At 46.9% G+C, this 18455-nt stretch overlaps 1 protein-coding gene across 1 annotated transcript in view; it reads left to right on the top strand.

Annotated features, from left to right (window-relative positions):
• The window catches only part of epha10 (EPH receptor A10), a 179673-nt gene that overhangs the window by 21076 nt on the left and 140142 nt on the right, over positions 1-18455 (top strand). The window contains exons 2-3 of the mRNA XM_029735687.1: positions 14055-14119; positions 16312-16984. Coding sequence (XP_029591547.1) covers positions 14055-14119; positions 16312-16984 — 738 coding nt within the window. The remainder of the gene's footprint in view (positions 1-14054; positions 14120-16311; positions 16985-18455) is intronic.

The following is an 18455-nucleotide window of genomic DNA, read 5'->3' as shown; positions in this document are numbered from 1 at the left end:
CACAGTTTTTGGGGACCACTTTTATATCGTGAGCGCTACTTTCAGAACTACTGGCTAAAAATAGTGATGCACCGATATTACATTTTTGGCCGATACCGATATCTGATATTTTCCGTGTAAAAAAAAAACCCGATATCGATATTTACAATTTTAGCTGCCTTTTAAGCATTCTAGTATAGTTAAATAGTTAACACACACACACATGGATGCAGAGGTCTAAGGAACTGCATCTCGGTGCAAGAGGTGTCACCACAGTCCCTGGTTCGAATCCAGGCTGTATCACATTCGGCCGTGATTGGGAGTGCCATAGGGCAGCACACAATTGGCCCAGCGTCGTCCGGGTTTGGCCGGGGTAGGCCGTCATTGTAAATAACAATTTGTTCTTGACTGACTTCCCTAGTTAAATAAAGGTCACACACACCACACTGACCAAAATATATTTTGTTGGCATTTACCTATGTCCCCAAACATAATCAAAACCTATTTCCTTCACTTACTTGCTGTGCTGTTTCATTGTTCATTTGTTCAGTCGTTTCATTCTCAACCAGGATTTCATCATACATGTCAAGCAGTGAAGTTTCAGCTCTGTCTGTCCGTGGCCTCTCTTCCTCGGTGCACACTGTCACTGTGTCCGTTTCCATCTTGTCCAGCTGTGTCTGTAACATTTCACGTAAACCCTGTTTCTTGTCTGCATCGAAGTAGCGGTCCTTGTACATAGCATCGAGCATGGTGGCGACACAGTAAAGAGAGAATGCCACCGAATCGATTGTTCACAGCCTGTGTGGGCAGTTTTGTTGCCGGGGCAAACTGTTGTCAAGGGCAACGGTTTCATTCGCCAATGTGGGCCAGTAAAAGCATCCACCTCGTCGGGAAAAGGGGCCATCTTTACTCCATAGAAATTAGTCAGCACTAACGTCGCACACTAGCTGCTAGCTAACTGGTTAGCTTAGCATTGGCTAAGTCAGAATGAGCATGCGCACTCCACTGTCATGTGACAGAATCGGTGGCGTTAGAATTAGGAATTAGAATATGAAAACTACACTGAACAAAAATATAAACGCAACGTTTTTTTTTGGTTTGTTATTTGTAAAGTGTTGGTCCCATGTTTATGAGCTAAAAAAAAAAGATCCCAGAAATGTTACATACGCACATAAAGCTTCTCAAATTTTGTGGCCATTTGTTTACATCCCTGTCGGTTTTGTTCAGCAGACGTTTCAATGCCATGACAGAGGGTATCACGTCTGCTGCAGGCGCAGTTGATGAGCTTATTTCTCCAGTCAGTTGTTCAAATGGAGCTAGCTAGTGTGTTCATGTTTCAAACATGTTCTCAAATGCATTGAAATGGCAGCAGCGGTATGACAACCAGCATATTCATGAGTATGCAATACGACTTTCCTCAGTATGAAATCCTCGATGACCCACCCTGCTGTCAGACTCAGCATGCTCATGGGGCTGATATCGCTTGTCCAAATTTCAGTTGTGAAGCTAATAGCAGTGACGCTATTACTGTGTAACTCCGGTTGGGCAACATCTGAAAAATAGTACCAACATTTTTTTTATAAAAATGTACCAGTGCTCGACCAGTCGGCGAACGCCAACATCACCCACGACAGAGATTGTCAAGGGCAATGAATTCCATTATCTTGGCTTTAATGGATTTCGCCTTTGAGTTGTCTCGCTGAAATGTTCTTACTCTTTCAACTGACTGCTTGACTTGTTGACTGCTTGATCCACACACCAGACATTGTGGGCTAGGTTAGGAATGTTGTGTTGCACATATAAGCGAAGAATTTTACGTGGCGTCATTACATCATGTACCTACGTTATGTAGGTATGCACGTCAGCTTTGACATCGGTTTTGCACATTGCCGTTAAACTAGACATCTGGCCGATACCGATGTTGGCATTTTTAGCTATTATCGGCCGATTCCGGTATGTTCACCGACATATCGTGCATCCCTAGCTAAAAAGTATACAAAAGTACCTTTAATATATAGTAATTATATGCAATTTAGCAGACACTTTGTAAGGTTTAGTAATGCATGCATACATTTTACGACCCCATTTCTATAAGTAGGATAAATATACTATTTTAAGAAATATTACTGGATTTAATACTATTCCATTATCTGGCCCCAGATTAGAAAATAAACAATTGATGAAATGAGACCATCGTCACGGCAAGGATTTGTGGGTGTTGACAGTCATTGGTGCAAATGCAAAGCAAAAGTTCAGTGTCTCCCTGGGGAGTGTGTGTGTGGGGTGGGGGGGGGGGGGGGCATAAGTGTGTGTTTGTGCGGAGGGAGGCAAAGAGACGTCAGTTGGTGCGAGAGTGCGTTATCTGTCATTAGACAAGCACTTTGATTCCATTACTGAAATTGAAATTGCCCGTTACCCAAACTGAAATTGAGTCGCGCAAATTATTTATTTTCCACCTCGACAATTAATGATGGCTGCCCAAGGACACTCCTTGGTGTGTGTGTGTGTGTGTGTGTTTCCATGCAGTTGTTTGAGTGGTAGGCATCTACGGTTGGTTTGTGCGTCGTTGTGATTGTTTTTGGTCTTTGGACACACCCTTGTTGTGGTCTCCCAGCCTTCCCTTTTTTCCATGTGGTTCTTGTGGAGCGCACGCAGTCCTGTCCTGGAGGGACCGTCTCTAGTCTCTTCTCCCCTAGTCTCTTCTCCCGGATCGTTTGTGCTGATGAGGCTCACTCTGGTCTCGTTGAGTCAGTCCACCTGCATGGCTGCTCAGTGGAGCTTAGTCTCCTGTGACTGAGGGGTGAGGGGTCAGTACGTCCATCTGGCCAGCGGCACCCAGGGTGTTGAGGGATTCTCAAACAATGCATGTATGCACTCACACAGTGTGAACTCGCGTACAGTCAAACACGTATACACACACACACACACACTCACTCACACACACTCGGCATCTACCCATTACACTGCTGAGCTCATCAGATTTTTTTTTCTCCCATCTTTGGAGCTGAGCATCAGGGCTGTGTGTGTGTGTGTGTGTGTGTGTGTGTGTGTGTGTGTGTGGCATTTAGAGTCCCGTTCTCATCATTGTCCTTCACTACATTTACACAGACTTGTTGTAGCGCAGACAGATGGTATTTCTAGCCTATCGACTCGCCCAGACGCCTTCCTACACCAGAGCTAGTTAGATTTCCTATTGATTGATTGGCTGTCAGCCCAATCGACCGGCCAGGTCGCGGTGCCGCGTATTGATTGATGACTCCCTCTCCGCACTTCCTATCGGCGTTCGTCCCCTTGCCATCGTTCATCAGTGGAATGAAGATCAATGCGTCCGATAATGGCGTCGCCACACACCCCACCCCACCCACCCCTCAGACTGGTCTTTCTGTCCAGGGACCAGCCGGCTTGTCCCGATCCATTTGTGGACATTGTTTACCTTTTACCCCTCTGTGTGTTATTTTGTTCATTCGTTCTCCCCCCCTCTTCTCACCTTCTCCTCATCCTCCCTCTATGGGTTGTAATGGGAAGCTCTGTATTTGGCTGGTGCCTTTGTTCCCTCTTGAGCAGAGCAGACCAACCTGCTGGTTGTGTTGTTGGTACAGCACAGCACATCATAGAAGCAACATTCAGCTTGTACTGACCCTGTAGGCTGCTCTGAAAGACGTGTGTGTGTGTGTGTGTGTGTGTGTGTGTGTGTGTGTGTGTGTGTGTGTGTGTGTGTGTGTGTTTGCGTTAGTTTTAATACGTAGGCATGTGGGTGGATTGTATCCCGATGACGCCTCGGATACAGAATCGCTGCTGCTCCGAATAAGCAGGGAAGTTGTGCATAGCTTTTTATATTGAATTCCCCGTCTTCTTCCCTGTCATGTGCGTGCGTTTCAACCCCGTGTCGACCTTGACTCGAGCAGGGCCGCAGGTACTATTCAGTCAGCTGTCAGTGAGCAGAGGAAGAGGGGGAGGGGGAGACTGAGGAAGAGGGAGAAATAGTGTGGGGTGAAGGAGGTGGAGACAGTCTAGTTGAATCTAAAGTAGATTCTCTAATTGAACTAGATGGAAAACAAAGTCAGCACAAGCCTTGGAGCTGGGTTCACTTATGTAACCACTCTGCTCTCTCACTGCTCCTTATAAGAGAGCGGAGAAAGTTAGAGGGAGGGAGGGCTGGTCGGAGGGAGGGGGTTAGCAAGACCAGGGAGGGAGAGGAAAATGGAGAACGAGGGAGTGGGGTAGAGGGAAAGGAGAAAAAAGTGAGGGGGCGAGGGAGAGATGCAGAGAAGGTGAAGCGAGGCGACAAAGGTGAGCATGAGAACGAGGGGAGGGGGGGGGTGATTGAGAGAGAGAGTGCGAGTGTCACACACCCGACCCTAAAAGACAAACTGACTCTTGCGCTCGCGCTCTCGCTCTGACGCTACCGCTCCTCCTCCAATAGTACCTCTCTGTCCGGTTAAATAATGCATCATTTTGCTTGACTGGGCCTGTAGGAAATGGAAGGCACCACAACAGCGATACAGCCTCAATAATGCAGCAGTTATCTGAAAGGGTTATCAGGTCCTCTCACACAGAAAACGCTGCCCCCCAACACGCACCACCGCAACGCTACGCTGCTGCTCTGTTGCTGACATTTGAAACGGGACACCCAGAACTATAAGGGTAGTAATTATTAGCTGTTTGCGTATGCGTGCTTCCATGCATCGACCCACGTGTGTGCTGAGCTGTGCCGTGGCTTTACGTGGTTGTATGTGTCTGTGCCCACTGCACTGCAGACGTGTCAGAATGCATCTCTTCATACGCATGCCATGCATCAAATATGCATTATTTTATAGGTCAACCTTTGCCTCTGCACTTTACTTCTCCCATGTCTAGCCATTACCCCAGCAGTACTCAAAGTCCTGCTCTCTTTCTCCCTCGCTTTCAACCTCTCTCTCTCTCTCTCCCTTTCTCTTGGTTATGTAAGCACATCCAGTGCCTCGGAGGACCTAGACAGAGCCCGAGCTGAAGCCAGAGGTTTTCCTCCCTTCTGGGACACCCTGTCCTTTCCTGTCCTCGCTCTGAAGCAAGGCCATTACCACACTACACCGGGAGACATCGCTGTCTAGATCTCTCCCGTACTGACTGAGCCTCAGCTGACTTTGTGGAATTGTACGCCTATTCCTCGTTTTTAAACTCGGTTTGTTTAGATAGGACCATACTGGACTCCTCGTCGTCTCCGACCACATTAGTCCCCAGGCACCCTGGCACAGCTCTGGTTTATAATGAGCCTGGCAGGCTGCCTCAGCGTTTCCTGTAGGTTCTCCCAGGAATGAAACCTGGCACCCCTCTCCTCAACGCTCCCCTGACTGCATCACCTCCAGACACTCAATTACTCCCCTTTAAGAATTCCCATCCCAAACGAACAAAAAAAAGCATCAGTCTTTCAAAAGGGGAAAACAGACTTTTTCCGCTTAGGCATTTGCTGCATTTTCCCCCAGTCCTCAGCTGACATCATAAGATCAGAGTTGGCGTGCTGATTCAGGATCAGTTCTTCACCTTTTAGATCATAATGAATATGTTTATATGGGGGGGGGGGGGGGGGGGGCTGATCCTAGATCAGCTCTCCTACTCAGAGACTCTTTGAATACAGGCCCGGGGCTGCATTCAGAGCTGGTTGGTCAGGTGAGGCTGTGATACTCTAATCTCTCTCTGCTGGGGAGATAACAGCCACAGACGATGCCTCTGAACACGTGGTCATTCACATTCAAGGCTGCTACCAGCCGCCTGTCATATACCGTCATGTGGAACACAGTCCAGAGAGAAAGGGGTGAGCGAGACCGAGGGAGAGGGATGGAGAGAATGAATGTCGAAAAAGAGATGGGACACAATTAACATAGCAGCAACTGGACAGAACCCAAGTGTGTTGCCATGACAAAGCCTCCTAGCCACATAGCACTCGTGCTCATTTTAGAGTTGACACACCGAGGTGTGTTTGTGTGTGTAAGAAGCATCAGAGAAAAGGCAGTGCTCCTTAGACTCCATTATTGGAGATGAAAGTTTCATGATGTATATATCTTTTTTTTTTTTTTTAAACAAAAAATAAAATATATATTCATTTTGCCATGGCTAATGCTGTGTGTTCTTTTGCTCAAACATAGTAACAAATTAAATACTGCAAAATGGATTGTTTTGGGGATTTTCTATTCTCCCTGACTTTGTAGCTTTTATTTTGTTGATTGTTAGTTCTCTAACATTGTTATTTAAAGATGCACTATGCAGACATCGCTCTGCCATTTCCTGGTTGCTAACATTCTAATAGTTAGCCTACTTTCAGTTTGTAACAAGCCAAGCAAGTATAGTGTAGAGCGGTGTTCACCAGAGAGCAAATCAAGTGCACCTATAATTCTACCGCCGGCAATTCAGAAGGCTCAGATCACCGTGTCCGCACAGTTTCGTCGAGCCATAGACTGTAAAAAGAAACCTCGAGCGCACCGTAAAGTTGATTCGGTGAGATTACAAAACTTTTAAAACCATAACTAGAGACTCAACTAATACAGCAAAGAGCGGCTGTTTTGTGTTTAAGTTGTTATTCAGCACTGTCAACACTTTGTCCAATACCTTTATAAGCCACCGGCACTGCAGCTGTAATGAATGAGTGTAGCAAAGTGTTCCAATAAGCTAGCGTTATTATTGCGGCTTGTGTCTTTTTTTAATATCAAGGACTATTTCACTTTCTCTGGTCACAGGAGTAACAACGTGAATTGGTCCGTGAGGCAGAAATAATGCAGTGCGACTTGAGTTTTGCCGTCAGTCGACTGTCCCCTTTTCTCAGCTGAGGGACGGTTACTAGGCTGAGGCAGCCTCGCCGCTGCTTCCTCCCTCCGCTCAGACTGACAATCGGATACAGGCCTTCAGTTCAATAATACATTTAAAAAGCACACACGTATATATGTATATGTGCTTTTCTTTCAAAAACAAGGACATTTCTAAGTGACCCCAAACTTTTGAACTGTTGTGTGTCTGTGTACAGTCGTGGCCAAAAGTTGAGAATGACACAAATATTAATTTCCACAAAGTTTGCTGCGTCAGTGTCTTTAGATATTTCTGTCAGGTGTTACTATGGAATTCTAAAGTATAATTACAAGCATTTCATAAGTGTCAAAGGCTTTTATTGACAATTACATGAAGTTGATGCAGAGTCAATATTTGCAGTGTTGACCCTTCTTTTTCAAGACCTCTGCAATCCGCCCTGGCATGCTGTCAATTAACTTCTGGGCCACATCCTGACTGATAGCAGCCCATTCTTGCATAATCAATGCTTGGAGTTTGTCAGAATTTGTGGGTTTTTGTTTGTCCACCAGCCTCTTGAGGATTGACCACAAGTTCTCAATGGGATTAAGGTCTGGGGAGTTTCCTGACCATGGACCCAAAATATTGATGTTTTGTTCCCCGAGCCACTTAGTTATCACTTTTGCCTTATGGCAAGGTGCTCCATCATGCTGGAAAGGGCATTGTTCATCACCAAACTGTTCCTGGATGGTTGGGAGAAGTTGCTCTCGGAGGATGTGTTGGTACCATTCTTTATTCATGGCTGTGTTCTTAGGCAAAATTGTGAGTGAGCCCACTCCCTTGGCTGAGAAGCAACCCCACACATGAATGGTCTCAGGATGCTTTACTGTTGGCATGACACAGAACTGATGGTAGCGCTCACCTTGTCTTCTCCGGACAAGCTTTTTTCCGGATGCCCCAAACAATCGGAAAGGGGATTCATCAGAGAAAATGACTTTACCCCAGTCCTCAGCAGTCAAATCCCTGTACCTTTTGCAGAATATCAGTCTGTCCCTGATGTTTTTCTTGGAGAGAAGTGGCTTCTTTGCTGCCGTTCTTGACACCAGGCCATCCTCCAAGAATCTTCACCTCACTGTGCGTGCAGATGCACTCACACCTGCCTGCTGCCATTCCTGAGCAAGCTCAGTACTGGTGGTGCCCCGATCCCGCAGCTGAATCAACTTTAGGAGACGGTCCTGGCGCTTGCTGGACTTTCTTGGGCGCCCTGAAGCCTTCTTCACAACAATTGAACCGCTCTCCTTGAAGTTCTTGATGATCCGATAAATGGTTGATTTAGGTGCAATCTTACTGGCAGCAATATCCTTGCCTGTGAAGCCCTTTTTTGTGCAAAGCAATGATGATGGTACGTGTTTCCTTGCAGGTAACCATGTTTGACAGAGGAAGAACAATGATTCCAAGCACCACCCTCTTTTTGAAACTTCCAGTCTGTTATTTGAACTCAATCAGCATGACAGGGTTATCTCCAGCCTTGTCCTCGTCAACACCCACACCTGTGTTAACGAGAGAATCACTGACATGATGTCAGCTGGTCCTTTTGTGGCAGGGCTGAAATGCAGTGGACATTTTTTTGGGGGGGGATTCAGTTCATTTGCATGGCAAAGAGGGACTTAGCAATTAATTGCAATTCATCTGATCACTCTTCATAACAGTCTGGAGTATATGCAAATTGCCATCATAAACTGAGGCAGCAGACTTTGTGAAAATTAATATTTGTGTCATTCTCAAAACCTTTGGCCACGAGTGTGTGTGTGTGTGTGTGTGTGTGTGTGTGTGTGTATAAATATACACATACACACACTACAGTTCAAAAGTGCTTAAGTCCCGTGCTTAAGTTTAGTTTTTGCTACTTTTACTTTCGGTTTTGTACACCAGATTCAAACAGCTGAAAAAAACAATATTTTTGGTTATGGAAAATATATTTCACAGCGGTTTAGATGGTACAATGATGCTCTACACCAGTGGTCACTAACCTTTTCTGATTCAAGATCACTTTCTGAGTCAAAATGCAAGCTGAGATCTACCGCTCAGATAAAAAAAATCTATGCAACATTAACCAATTAAAAACAGTTCTGTAGCAATGAGATTTGTGCAGTAGGCTATAGACCCAATACATACCCAATACATTATCACTGCATATTGGCTATGCTTGAATTGCTCAGCCAATGTTCTTTAGAAATCATTTAGAAATTATATTACAAATATTTAGGTATTTGATCACACTGGTAATATATCAGTTTTATATTGTTTTTTTTCAGCTGTTTGAATCTGATGTACAAAACCGAAAGTAAAAGTAGCAAAAACTAAACTTAAGCACGGGAAGCATAGAAATAGTGCACATAGAACAGCTCTACCGCTTCTTTGATTTGCTTTCAATGAGAATGACAGATATCGACCTTAGACTTCAGGTTCCCTAAAAAAGAACACATTGCAGCTTAGAAAATATACAGGTCCATTATCTTTTCAAGAAATATCTCAAATTTCTTACGCTTTTTGTATTTACAGGGTTGACATTTTTTTTTACCTTTCACTGGGACTCGGGGGAGGGGAATTATTTTGTGTGTTTGTGTGTCTTCTGTGTATTTTACACTCATCCGTTTTTGTCTGCGCTCATGTAGCCGTTCATGTTCAACTGCATTTTTTAAGTCACTGTATATGAGTTTGTACACTGAACAAAAATAGAGTTGCAGTTCATATGAGGAAATCAGTCAATTGAAATAAATTCATTAGGCCCTAATCTATAGATTTCACATGACTTTGAATGTAGATATGCATCTGTTGGTCACAGATACCTTGAAAAGAAGGCAGGGGCGTAGATCAGAAAACCAGTCCATATCTGGTGTGACCACCATTTGCTGTGTGACACATCTCCACATAGAGTTGATCAGGCTGTTGATTGTGTCCAGTGGAATGTTGTCCCACTCCTCTTCAATGGCTGTGCGTAATTGCTGGATATTGGCGGGAACTGGAACACACTGTTAAACGTTGATCCAGAGCATCTCAAACATGCTCAATAGTGACATGTCTGGTAAGCATGCAGGCCATGGAAGCACTGGGACATTTTCAGCTTCCAGGAATTGTGTACGGATCCTTGAGACATGGGGCCGTACATTATCATGTTGAAACATGAGGTGATGGCACAACAACGGGCCTCAGGATCTCGTCACGGTATCACTGTGCTTTCAAATTGCCATCGATAAGATGCAATTGTGTTTGTTGTCCGTAGTTTATGCCTGCCCATACCATAACCCCACCGCCACCATGGGACACTCTGTTCACAACATTGACATCAGCAAACCGCTCCCCCACACAACCCCATACACGCTGTCTGTCATCTGCCCGGTACAGTTGAAACCGGGATTCCTCCGTGAAGAGCACACTTCTCCAGCGTGCCAGTGGTCATCGAAGGTGAGAATTTGCCCACTGAAGTTGTTTACAACGCCGAACTGCAGTCAGGTCAAGATCCTGGTGAGGATGACGAGCACGCAGATGAGCTTCCCTGAGACGGTTTCTGACAGTTTGCGCAAAAGTTTTTAGGTTGTACCTAACCCACAGTTTCATCAGCTGTCCGGACGGCTGATCTCAGACGATCCGCAGGTGAAGGATGTGGAGGTCCTGGGCTGGCGTGGTTACACATGTTGTGAGGCCGGTTGGACGTACTGCTAAATGCTCTAAATACTTGAGACACCTGTGGCATTGTGTTGTGTGAGAAACTGTAAAAGAAAATTTAAAGGTGGCCTTTTATTTTCCCCAGCACAAGGTGCATCTGTGTAATGTTCATGCTGTTTAATCAGCTTCTTGAAATGCCACTCCTGTCAGATGGATGGATTATCTTGGCAAAGGGGAAATGCTCACTAACACGGATGTAAACAAATGTGTGCACAAAAGTTGAGAGAAATAAGCTTTTTGTGCATATGAAACATTTCTGGAATCTTTTATTTCAGTTCATGAAACATGGGACGAACACTTTACATGTTGCGTTAATATTTTTGTTCACTGTGTGTGTGTATATATCTCTCTCTCTCTCCCTCCCTCTACTTCTTAGTGTTGTCCTATTAGAGGGATAATGTGTGGACAAAAGATCTCCCCCTGGGTCATTGGCCTGCCTATCCCAGTCTCCTCTATGGCTGAGCCTTGGCCCTGCTGGTGTGGATGCAGCCTGATACATAGCTTGGGGGTTGCAGGGAGGACACTGGAACAACGTGGATAATCCTCTCTATTGAACTTTATGGGGCTCATTTCATAATTCTCCCTTTCACTGGGACTCAGGAAGGGAATTATTTGTGTGTGTGTGTGTGTAAGGAGATTAGCACTGGCACCAGCTTGCTGTCTGCTTCGTCGCTGCTCTTCCCACTCCTTTCAGATAAACACGCTGTCGTACACTCTTCAGTGTGTGGCTCTCACCACTGTAGTGAAATGTATTTGAAAGGCGAGCGACACACACACACACACACACACACACGCACAAACACACTATCGCTAAGTAAATGGCAACACAAAGAAACCTTTTACCTTTCACCCTTTTACACACCTACTGCCCTGCTAACAATTCTAGGAACCATTGTGGGAGAATATGTGCCTTCGCTGTATTCATTGAACATTGTTAGTATAATCCTTCCATACAGCTGTCTCTCTTCCCTCATTCCATCCCTTTTGTCTTTACTTGTTAGCAATGTCGGGATATGAATTCATTGTCAGCAAGGCCGAGCAACTCAATTTAATCGCAAATGAGTAAACGATGCACAAGTGCCTTTTCAGGATGACGAAAGAGAGGCACTTACTGGTTAGATGGAACAAGGACTCTCTCCAGTTCATTTGTGTGTTTAGTACTAAATGCCCTTCTGTTGAATGCCAGGGCTGCCTGGCACGTCACTGCTGCTGCTGCTGGAGGAGAGGACAATTCCCTTTCACTTTGTACCTGAGACAAATAGGACTTCAACAAAGGACTTCCGTTGACGTCATAGACTCCAGTGCCCTCTTTCTGAAATGAACAGTGTAGAATAAAAAGTTAGACTAACAGCTGTATGTTCCTTGCTTTGCTGCTTAGTAAAATTGCCGTCAAAGCGAGATGAGCAGTATTTTTCACCGTTTCAAAAGATTGTTTTATTACTACCTGTCATAAATCTACTGATCAAAGGACTTTGTACATCTGACATTGTGTCATAACTCTGCGTTGACTTTCATCACATCCTCTTTGAAGGACACGAGCCACCCCCCATTGAAACTGAATCAAAACCACACAATTAAGATTCATGGCTTGACTCTGATATCCACATTGTCATAAACTAAATTATAGACAATTATTTATAAAATGATCCCCTGGAAATCTGTGTTTAGCTGTTGATATTGGTCACGGCCATTTCATTAGTCCCTCTCTGTCTCTCTCTCTCTCACAAAGGCTCATTAGCATGTCTAACTAGGGTGTGATTATTCTGATTAGTCATTGTGTGATCTGAACACTGACTTTCCATACGCACTGCTGACTGGGGCTTTCAGATCCTGTTGCCTTTATTTAGTCACTCTCTCTCACACGCTGGCAACTGTCATTCTGATCCCTTTACTCTCTCTCTCTGTCTCCCCCCTTTCTCTCTCCCTTTCTTTCTCTCTCTCTGTCTCCCCCTTTCTCTCTCCCTTTCTTTCTCTCTCTCTGTCTCCCCCTTTCTTTCTCTCTCACCCCCTTTCTCTCTCTCTCTCTCACCCCCTTTCTCTCTCTCTCTCTCACCCCCTTTCTCTCTCTCTCTCACCCCCTTTCTCTCTCTCTCTCACCCCCTTTCTCTCTCTCTCTCTCACCCCCTTTCTCTCTCTCACCCCCTTTCTTTCTCTCTCTCCCCCTTTCTCTCGCTCTCTCCCTTACTCTCTTCTCTAATACCGCTCTAAAATGCTGTGTGTTATCAGTGATAAACAGAGCCAGGCCCAGGGTGTAAAGGGAAGAACAATGCCAGTTTGGAAAAGAGTTCTCTCCAAGGATGTGGGGTCCAGGAAAATGTTCTGAGCACTGTCCAAGGTGCTGACGGGGCACATTATGCAAGCACCTCTGTCAAAGGCTGCTAAATATCAGTGGGTTTTTATGGAAGTGCTGCTGTCCAAGATTCTGTAGAATCAGTGAAGACTTGCTATGGTTGCTATGTGTCATCCGGTATTAATATTATAGATGCACTGTGCAAGGTTCTGTAGAATCAGAAAGAAACTGAAGTTGCTGTAGTCAGGCTGCCTAAAAGTTGGATGGGTACTGGAGGGCTGTCCAAGGTCATGAAAAGCAGGTCTGTATGTAGGTTGTCATGGCTGACAATGTGCTGTCCAAGGTCCTGAAGCGGCAGCAGTGGCTGTGTTGCTGTCTAGTGTGCTGAACCACGGCTCTAGCTGTGCTGCTGTCCATGGTGCTGAAAGGAGTCTAGACTCCGGATACCCTTTGTGTCCTTAATGCCCAGGCTTGTTTTCTAGTAGCTGCTGTAGTTTAAAGTTACAGGATAAAAACATGTTGTCCTACAAGCTTAATTCCTGAACAGATGCTATCAATGCACTGATGAAAATATATTTGTATCACTTGGAAGTATTATGCCACGATGGAACTTTTAGGATTAGCCAAATCCCCAAAATGTATGGGGGCCGTTATTACTTTAAGTGCAGCTATTCAAGAGTGTCATCACCTCATTTTCATCTATGTTCTAAAGTGATGTCCAAGAGTCCATCTCCACTACAGTGGCTATTGCCCTCGTCCTTATTTCATGGAGAGATAGTGGGCACTGGGCATCCTATGGATTTGTAAGAAGTCTGGATTTTTGTAAACGCTCTATAATATGCACCGGTGATGTAATACGCGCAATCGAGACTAGTGACTAAGCTGATCCACTTTATTGAGGAAACATGTAGAAAATACATGTTTTATAGTCCCATACACCAGATAGGGTGCAGTGAAATGTGTTGTTTAACAGGGTCGGCCAGAGTAGTACGGCGCCCCTGGAGCAAATTAGGATTAAGTGCCTTGCTCAAGGGCACATGGGCAGATTTTTTTCACCTTGTCGTCTTCCTATGACTGTGATATGTGGTTGCTAATAGGAATGCCTCTGTAAGTCACTCTGGAGAAGAGTGTCTGCTTGCTGACTGAAGTGCCTAATGTAATGAGACTGAGAGATGACGAGTGGTGTTGGATTCAGACTTACAGACGGCCTGTAACCACATGCGTGCTGTTCTTCCACTGACCTGATGCTGTTCTCCCTCTTTCTTTTCCCCTCTTTCTGTCTCTTTTCCACCTCTTTCTCTTCCAGTGGTCCTGCTGAACTCTAAAGAAACGCAGGCAGAGCTCGGTTGGACGTCGTACCCCTCCAATGGAGTGAGTGTACCAGTCCGTTATGTACTTAGAATATACATTTTGTACGTGTGTGTGTGTGTACATCTACACCCTTTGTGTCAAGGAGTAGTCCATTTTGCTTCTAACTGAGAACAGCCCCCCCCCTCCCCTCAGTGGGCACAGTTCCAGGGAACACGCTGCCCGAATGGACTGTTAGTGGACAGCTGGCCCCACCTCTCTGCCCCTCTGCGCTCCCCCTCCCTCCCTCCCTCCCTCCCCATCCATTCAGTCTGCCTCTCTCTGTCCCTCCCTGAACAAAACACAGCAGAGCTCATCACTACACGCGAATCAATGGCCTAATCCTGGACAGGACGTCCCCGCACTCACCGTCCAGACACACACAGCCACATAAATTGTCCCTTCCGCTATCGATTTTGGCTTGTAAAAACCACACGCTAACTTATGAATGATGGATAATAGCCAGTGGCGGGACGTTTTTAAGAATGACTGAAGATGAAGTGGTTTTTGAAGTCACCGGCTCCCCATTTATCTTCCCTCATAAGTTTTCGCACTAAAATACAAGACTATGGAGGATTTATTATGCTCTTAATGAATCGATGGGGCTTGTAAGGGGCCACATGCTAAGTTATGAAGCGGAGATGAATGGACTTGGTCCAGTTTATATACCACAGCCAGACTGCTTAGGATGACGCGTACATTTGAAAGTCGTTCATACACCGAAAACCACAAGACGTAGGCTTAGATAAACTACCCCAGTCCCATGTTGCTAATATAACCGCAATATATTCATATAACGTATGCCATTTAGAAGATTCACAGTCGCGCGTCCATGCATTTTACGTATGGGTGGTCCCGGGAATCAAACCCACTATCCTAGCATGTGCAAGCTCCGTGCTCTACCGACTGAGCCACAGAGGACCACAAGTTGACCACAAGTCACAGCTAGAAAGCTAAATGTGTCCCGTGGATCTATACAGCACCACTGAAGCCAGCTAGCCTTTTTAGAAAGAAAGCGCGTCTGAGTCGCGTTATGGCTGTGTCACCACGTAGACTTAGCAGCACCCAGGACCATACTGTCACCAGATAGGCAGTTATAACCAATAAACTGCTTCTTCAACTGGTTCTCCAATGTAAAAAGGTCGATCTCCGTATCAGTCCTGACATCGGTTAATGTGTGCGTCAGACTGAGTGTTTCATCACCGCTCACAAATGGAAGACTTCGTATTTTTCCCGACGGGCTGCACAGTGTCCCTGTGCGATGAAACGATGAGTTGTGCCTGGGATTGGCGGGAGGCGTGCGTGGTGGGAGAGGAGCCTAGCGCTTCAAGCACCGCGTTCACCAAGCGTTTCCCCTCTTAAACGTCCAAACTGATCTCGGATCGGCGTTCCTTACCCTCGAGGCTTCATGAATATAGACCCTGGCCCCTAGTTAGGATGAATGGCCATAGACGGGATTTTGGCTGACCGTGCGATCTAACCAGGAACATCTCCTGGCTATTGGGATGCAAATTAAACGATACACAATACAGAATCACAATAACAGATTTCAACATGTTCATTTGTTTGGCTAGCTGACGCAGTCCCGCTAGAGTATTTAGCAGAGCCTCTCCGTCGCTCGCTCAGCAAGGACGGCGAGTCAATTTCACCTGCAGTCCAAAATGATGACGGCCATGTGGGCACGTCTCCCCGCCAATCTGTTCTTTATTTACCCAGTTAATTCTGGACGCGGCAGCCATTTGCATTTTCCCTCCCCATAGTGTCAGTGGGCGGCTGTGAGCTGCTTTACAGCTCTATAGTCTCTGTGGAGGCCCCCGCCACTGTAATTAGTCTCTGTGTGGAGATTGAGACACACACACACACACACTCACACACACTCCAGTGGCTCATTTACTCCTTGTCAATATCATGTGTGGGTTTGTGTCTGCGGAGACGCGTTAACACACCACACTCTGAGGCTTGTTACTCCTCCTTGCTTCACTAGGATGGAACCCTGGTACCAGACACAAACACACACATGATATGTACATGTACCCTGTCTGGGTTATGATGTCTTCCCTCACCAGCTCCCGTGTTTGTCTGTCCCTCTTCCCTTCTTCCAATACCTCTCTGTCACACCCACTATCCATCACTCTCTCGCTCTCTTTCTGCCTCCCCTCATCCCCACCTTTATCTCTCTCCCTCTCTCATGCCTCCTTTCTTCACCATCTCCCCAGTGGGAGGAGATCAGTGGCGTGGATGAGAAGTACAAGCCCATCAGGACCTACCAGGTGTGTAACGTGATGGAGCCGGCGCTGCAGAACAACTGGCTGCAGACGGGCTGGGTGGCGCGGCGCGGCGGCCAGCGCATCTTCGTGGAGCTGCAGTTCACGCTGCGCGACTGCAACAGCATCCCGGGCGTGGCGGGCACCTGCAAGGAGACCTTCAACCTGCTCTACGTGGAGTCGGACAAAGACCTGGGCCGGGTGACCCGCGAGGAGCGCTACACCAAGATCGACACCATCGCCGCCGACGAGAGCTTCACGCAGGGCGACCTGGGCGAGAGGAAGATGAAGCTCAACACGGAGGTGCGGGAGATCGGACACCTGAACCGGAAAGGGTTCCACTTGGCGTTCCAGGACGTGGGGGCGTGCGTGGCCTTGGTGGCGGTGCGGGTGTACTACAAGCGATGCCTGGCCACGGTGCAGAACCTGGCTGTGTTCTCCGATACGGTTGCCGAGGCGGCGTTCGCCACCCTGGTGGAAGTCAGGGGAGCCTGCGTCAACAATTCCGAGGTGGACACGGACAGCCCTCCCAGGATGCACTGCAGCGCCGAGGGGGAGTGGCTGGTGCCCATCGGGAAGTGCAGCTGTTCAGCAGGTTACGAGGAGGGCCACAGCAGCTGTGAAGGTAAGAAAGAAGAGAGGGATGGAAGGATTTATGTAAAGTGAGTGAGGGAACGAGAGGAGGAAGGAGAGGCTGGAAACAAACGAATGGCAGGGGACAATGTTCTTGCCTAGTTAAATAAGGTATTTAAGTAAGTAATCACTAGAAATATTCCGTTTTTGACCTCAAGCAGTTCTGTCTGGCTGTTTTGAGACATTCCATCAACAACATGTAATGATGTTTGAGGGCAGACAACATTCTTACATTGTGAAGGGCAGTGGGTGAAACGGTGTTATGAGTAGGATGAGTCATGTACTGCACTGTCCTCAGGAAGTCATTGTATTCAACAAGACAGCATTTGTAATATTGATGACTGTAGCGAATTGCTTTGAGAATGTGGCACGTGGGCAGTTCACGGCCAACTAACACACACACACCCACACACGCCCGCGGGCCAGTGTAAAGGCAGTGGGTGGTGTGAGCGCTCTGATGCAGGAGTAGACATGCTGGCTCATCCTCACACCCAGTGGCTCAGACGGCCATAGCAGAGAGAGCGACTGGTGTCTGGTGTCAACTTTCACATCCCATCTTGTCTTTGTGCAAATAGTCCACAGAGAGAGAGACTGCGAGAGAGAGAGACTGCGAGAGAGACTGCGAGAGAGAGAGACTGCGAGAGAGAGACTGCGAGAGAGAGACTGCGAGAGAGAGAGAGAGAGAGAGGGAGAGAGACTGCGAGAGAGAGAGAGACTGCGAGAGAGAGAGAGACTGCGAGAGAGAGAGAGAGACTGCGAGAGAGAGAGAGAGAGAGACAGAGAGCGAGAGACAGAGAGACAGAGAGCGAGAGACACAGAGACTGAGAGAGCGAGAGACAGAGACTGAGAGAGCGAGAGACTGAGAGAGCGAGAGACTGAGAGAGCGAGAGACTGAGAGAGCGAGAGACTGAGAGAGCGAGAGACTGAGAGAGCGAGAGACTGAGAGAGCGAGAGACTGAGAGAGCGAGAGACTGAGAGAGCGAGAGACTGAGAGAGCGAGAGACTGAGAGAGCGAGAGACTGAGAGAGCGAGAGACTGAGAGAGCGAGAGACTGAGAGAGCGAGAGACTGAGAGAGCGAGAGACTGAGAGAGCGAGAGACTGAGAGAGAGCGAGAGACTGAGAGAGCGAGAGACTGAGAGAGCGAGAGACAGAGAGAGAGCGAGAGACTGAGAGAGCGAGAGACTGAGAGAGCGAGAGACTGAGAGAGAGAGCGAGAGAGAGAGCGAGAGACAGAGAGAGAGACTGAGAGAGACAGAGAGAGAGACTGAGAGAGAGAGAGAGAGACAGAGAGAGAGAGAGAGAGAGAGCGAGAGACAGAGAGAGAGCGAGAGACAGAGAGAGAGAGCGAGAGACAGAGAGAGAGAGCGAGAGACAGAGAGAGAGAGCGAGAGACAGAGAGAGAGAGCGAGAGACAGAGAGAGAGAGCGAGAGACAGAGAGAGAGAGCGAGAGACAGAGAGAGA

The sequence above is a fragment of the Salmo trutta genome, chromosome 36 (genome assembly GCF_901001165.1).
Source record: "Salmo trutta chromosome 36, fSalTru1.1, whole genome shotgun sequence".
Classification (NCBI taxonomy): Eukaryota; Metazoa; Chordata; class Actinopteri; order Salmoniformes; family Salmonidae; genus Salmo; species Salmo trutta.
Note: the sequence above shows the minus strand (reverse complement) of the source record. Positions and strands in the feature narration are given on the sequence as shown.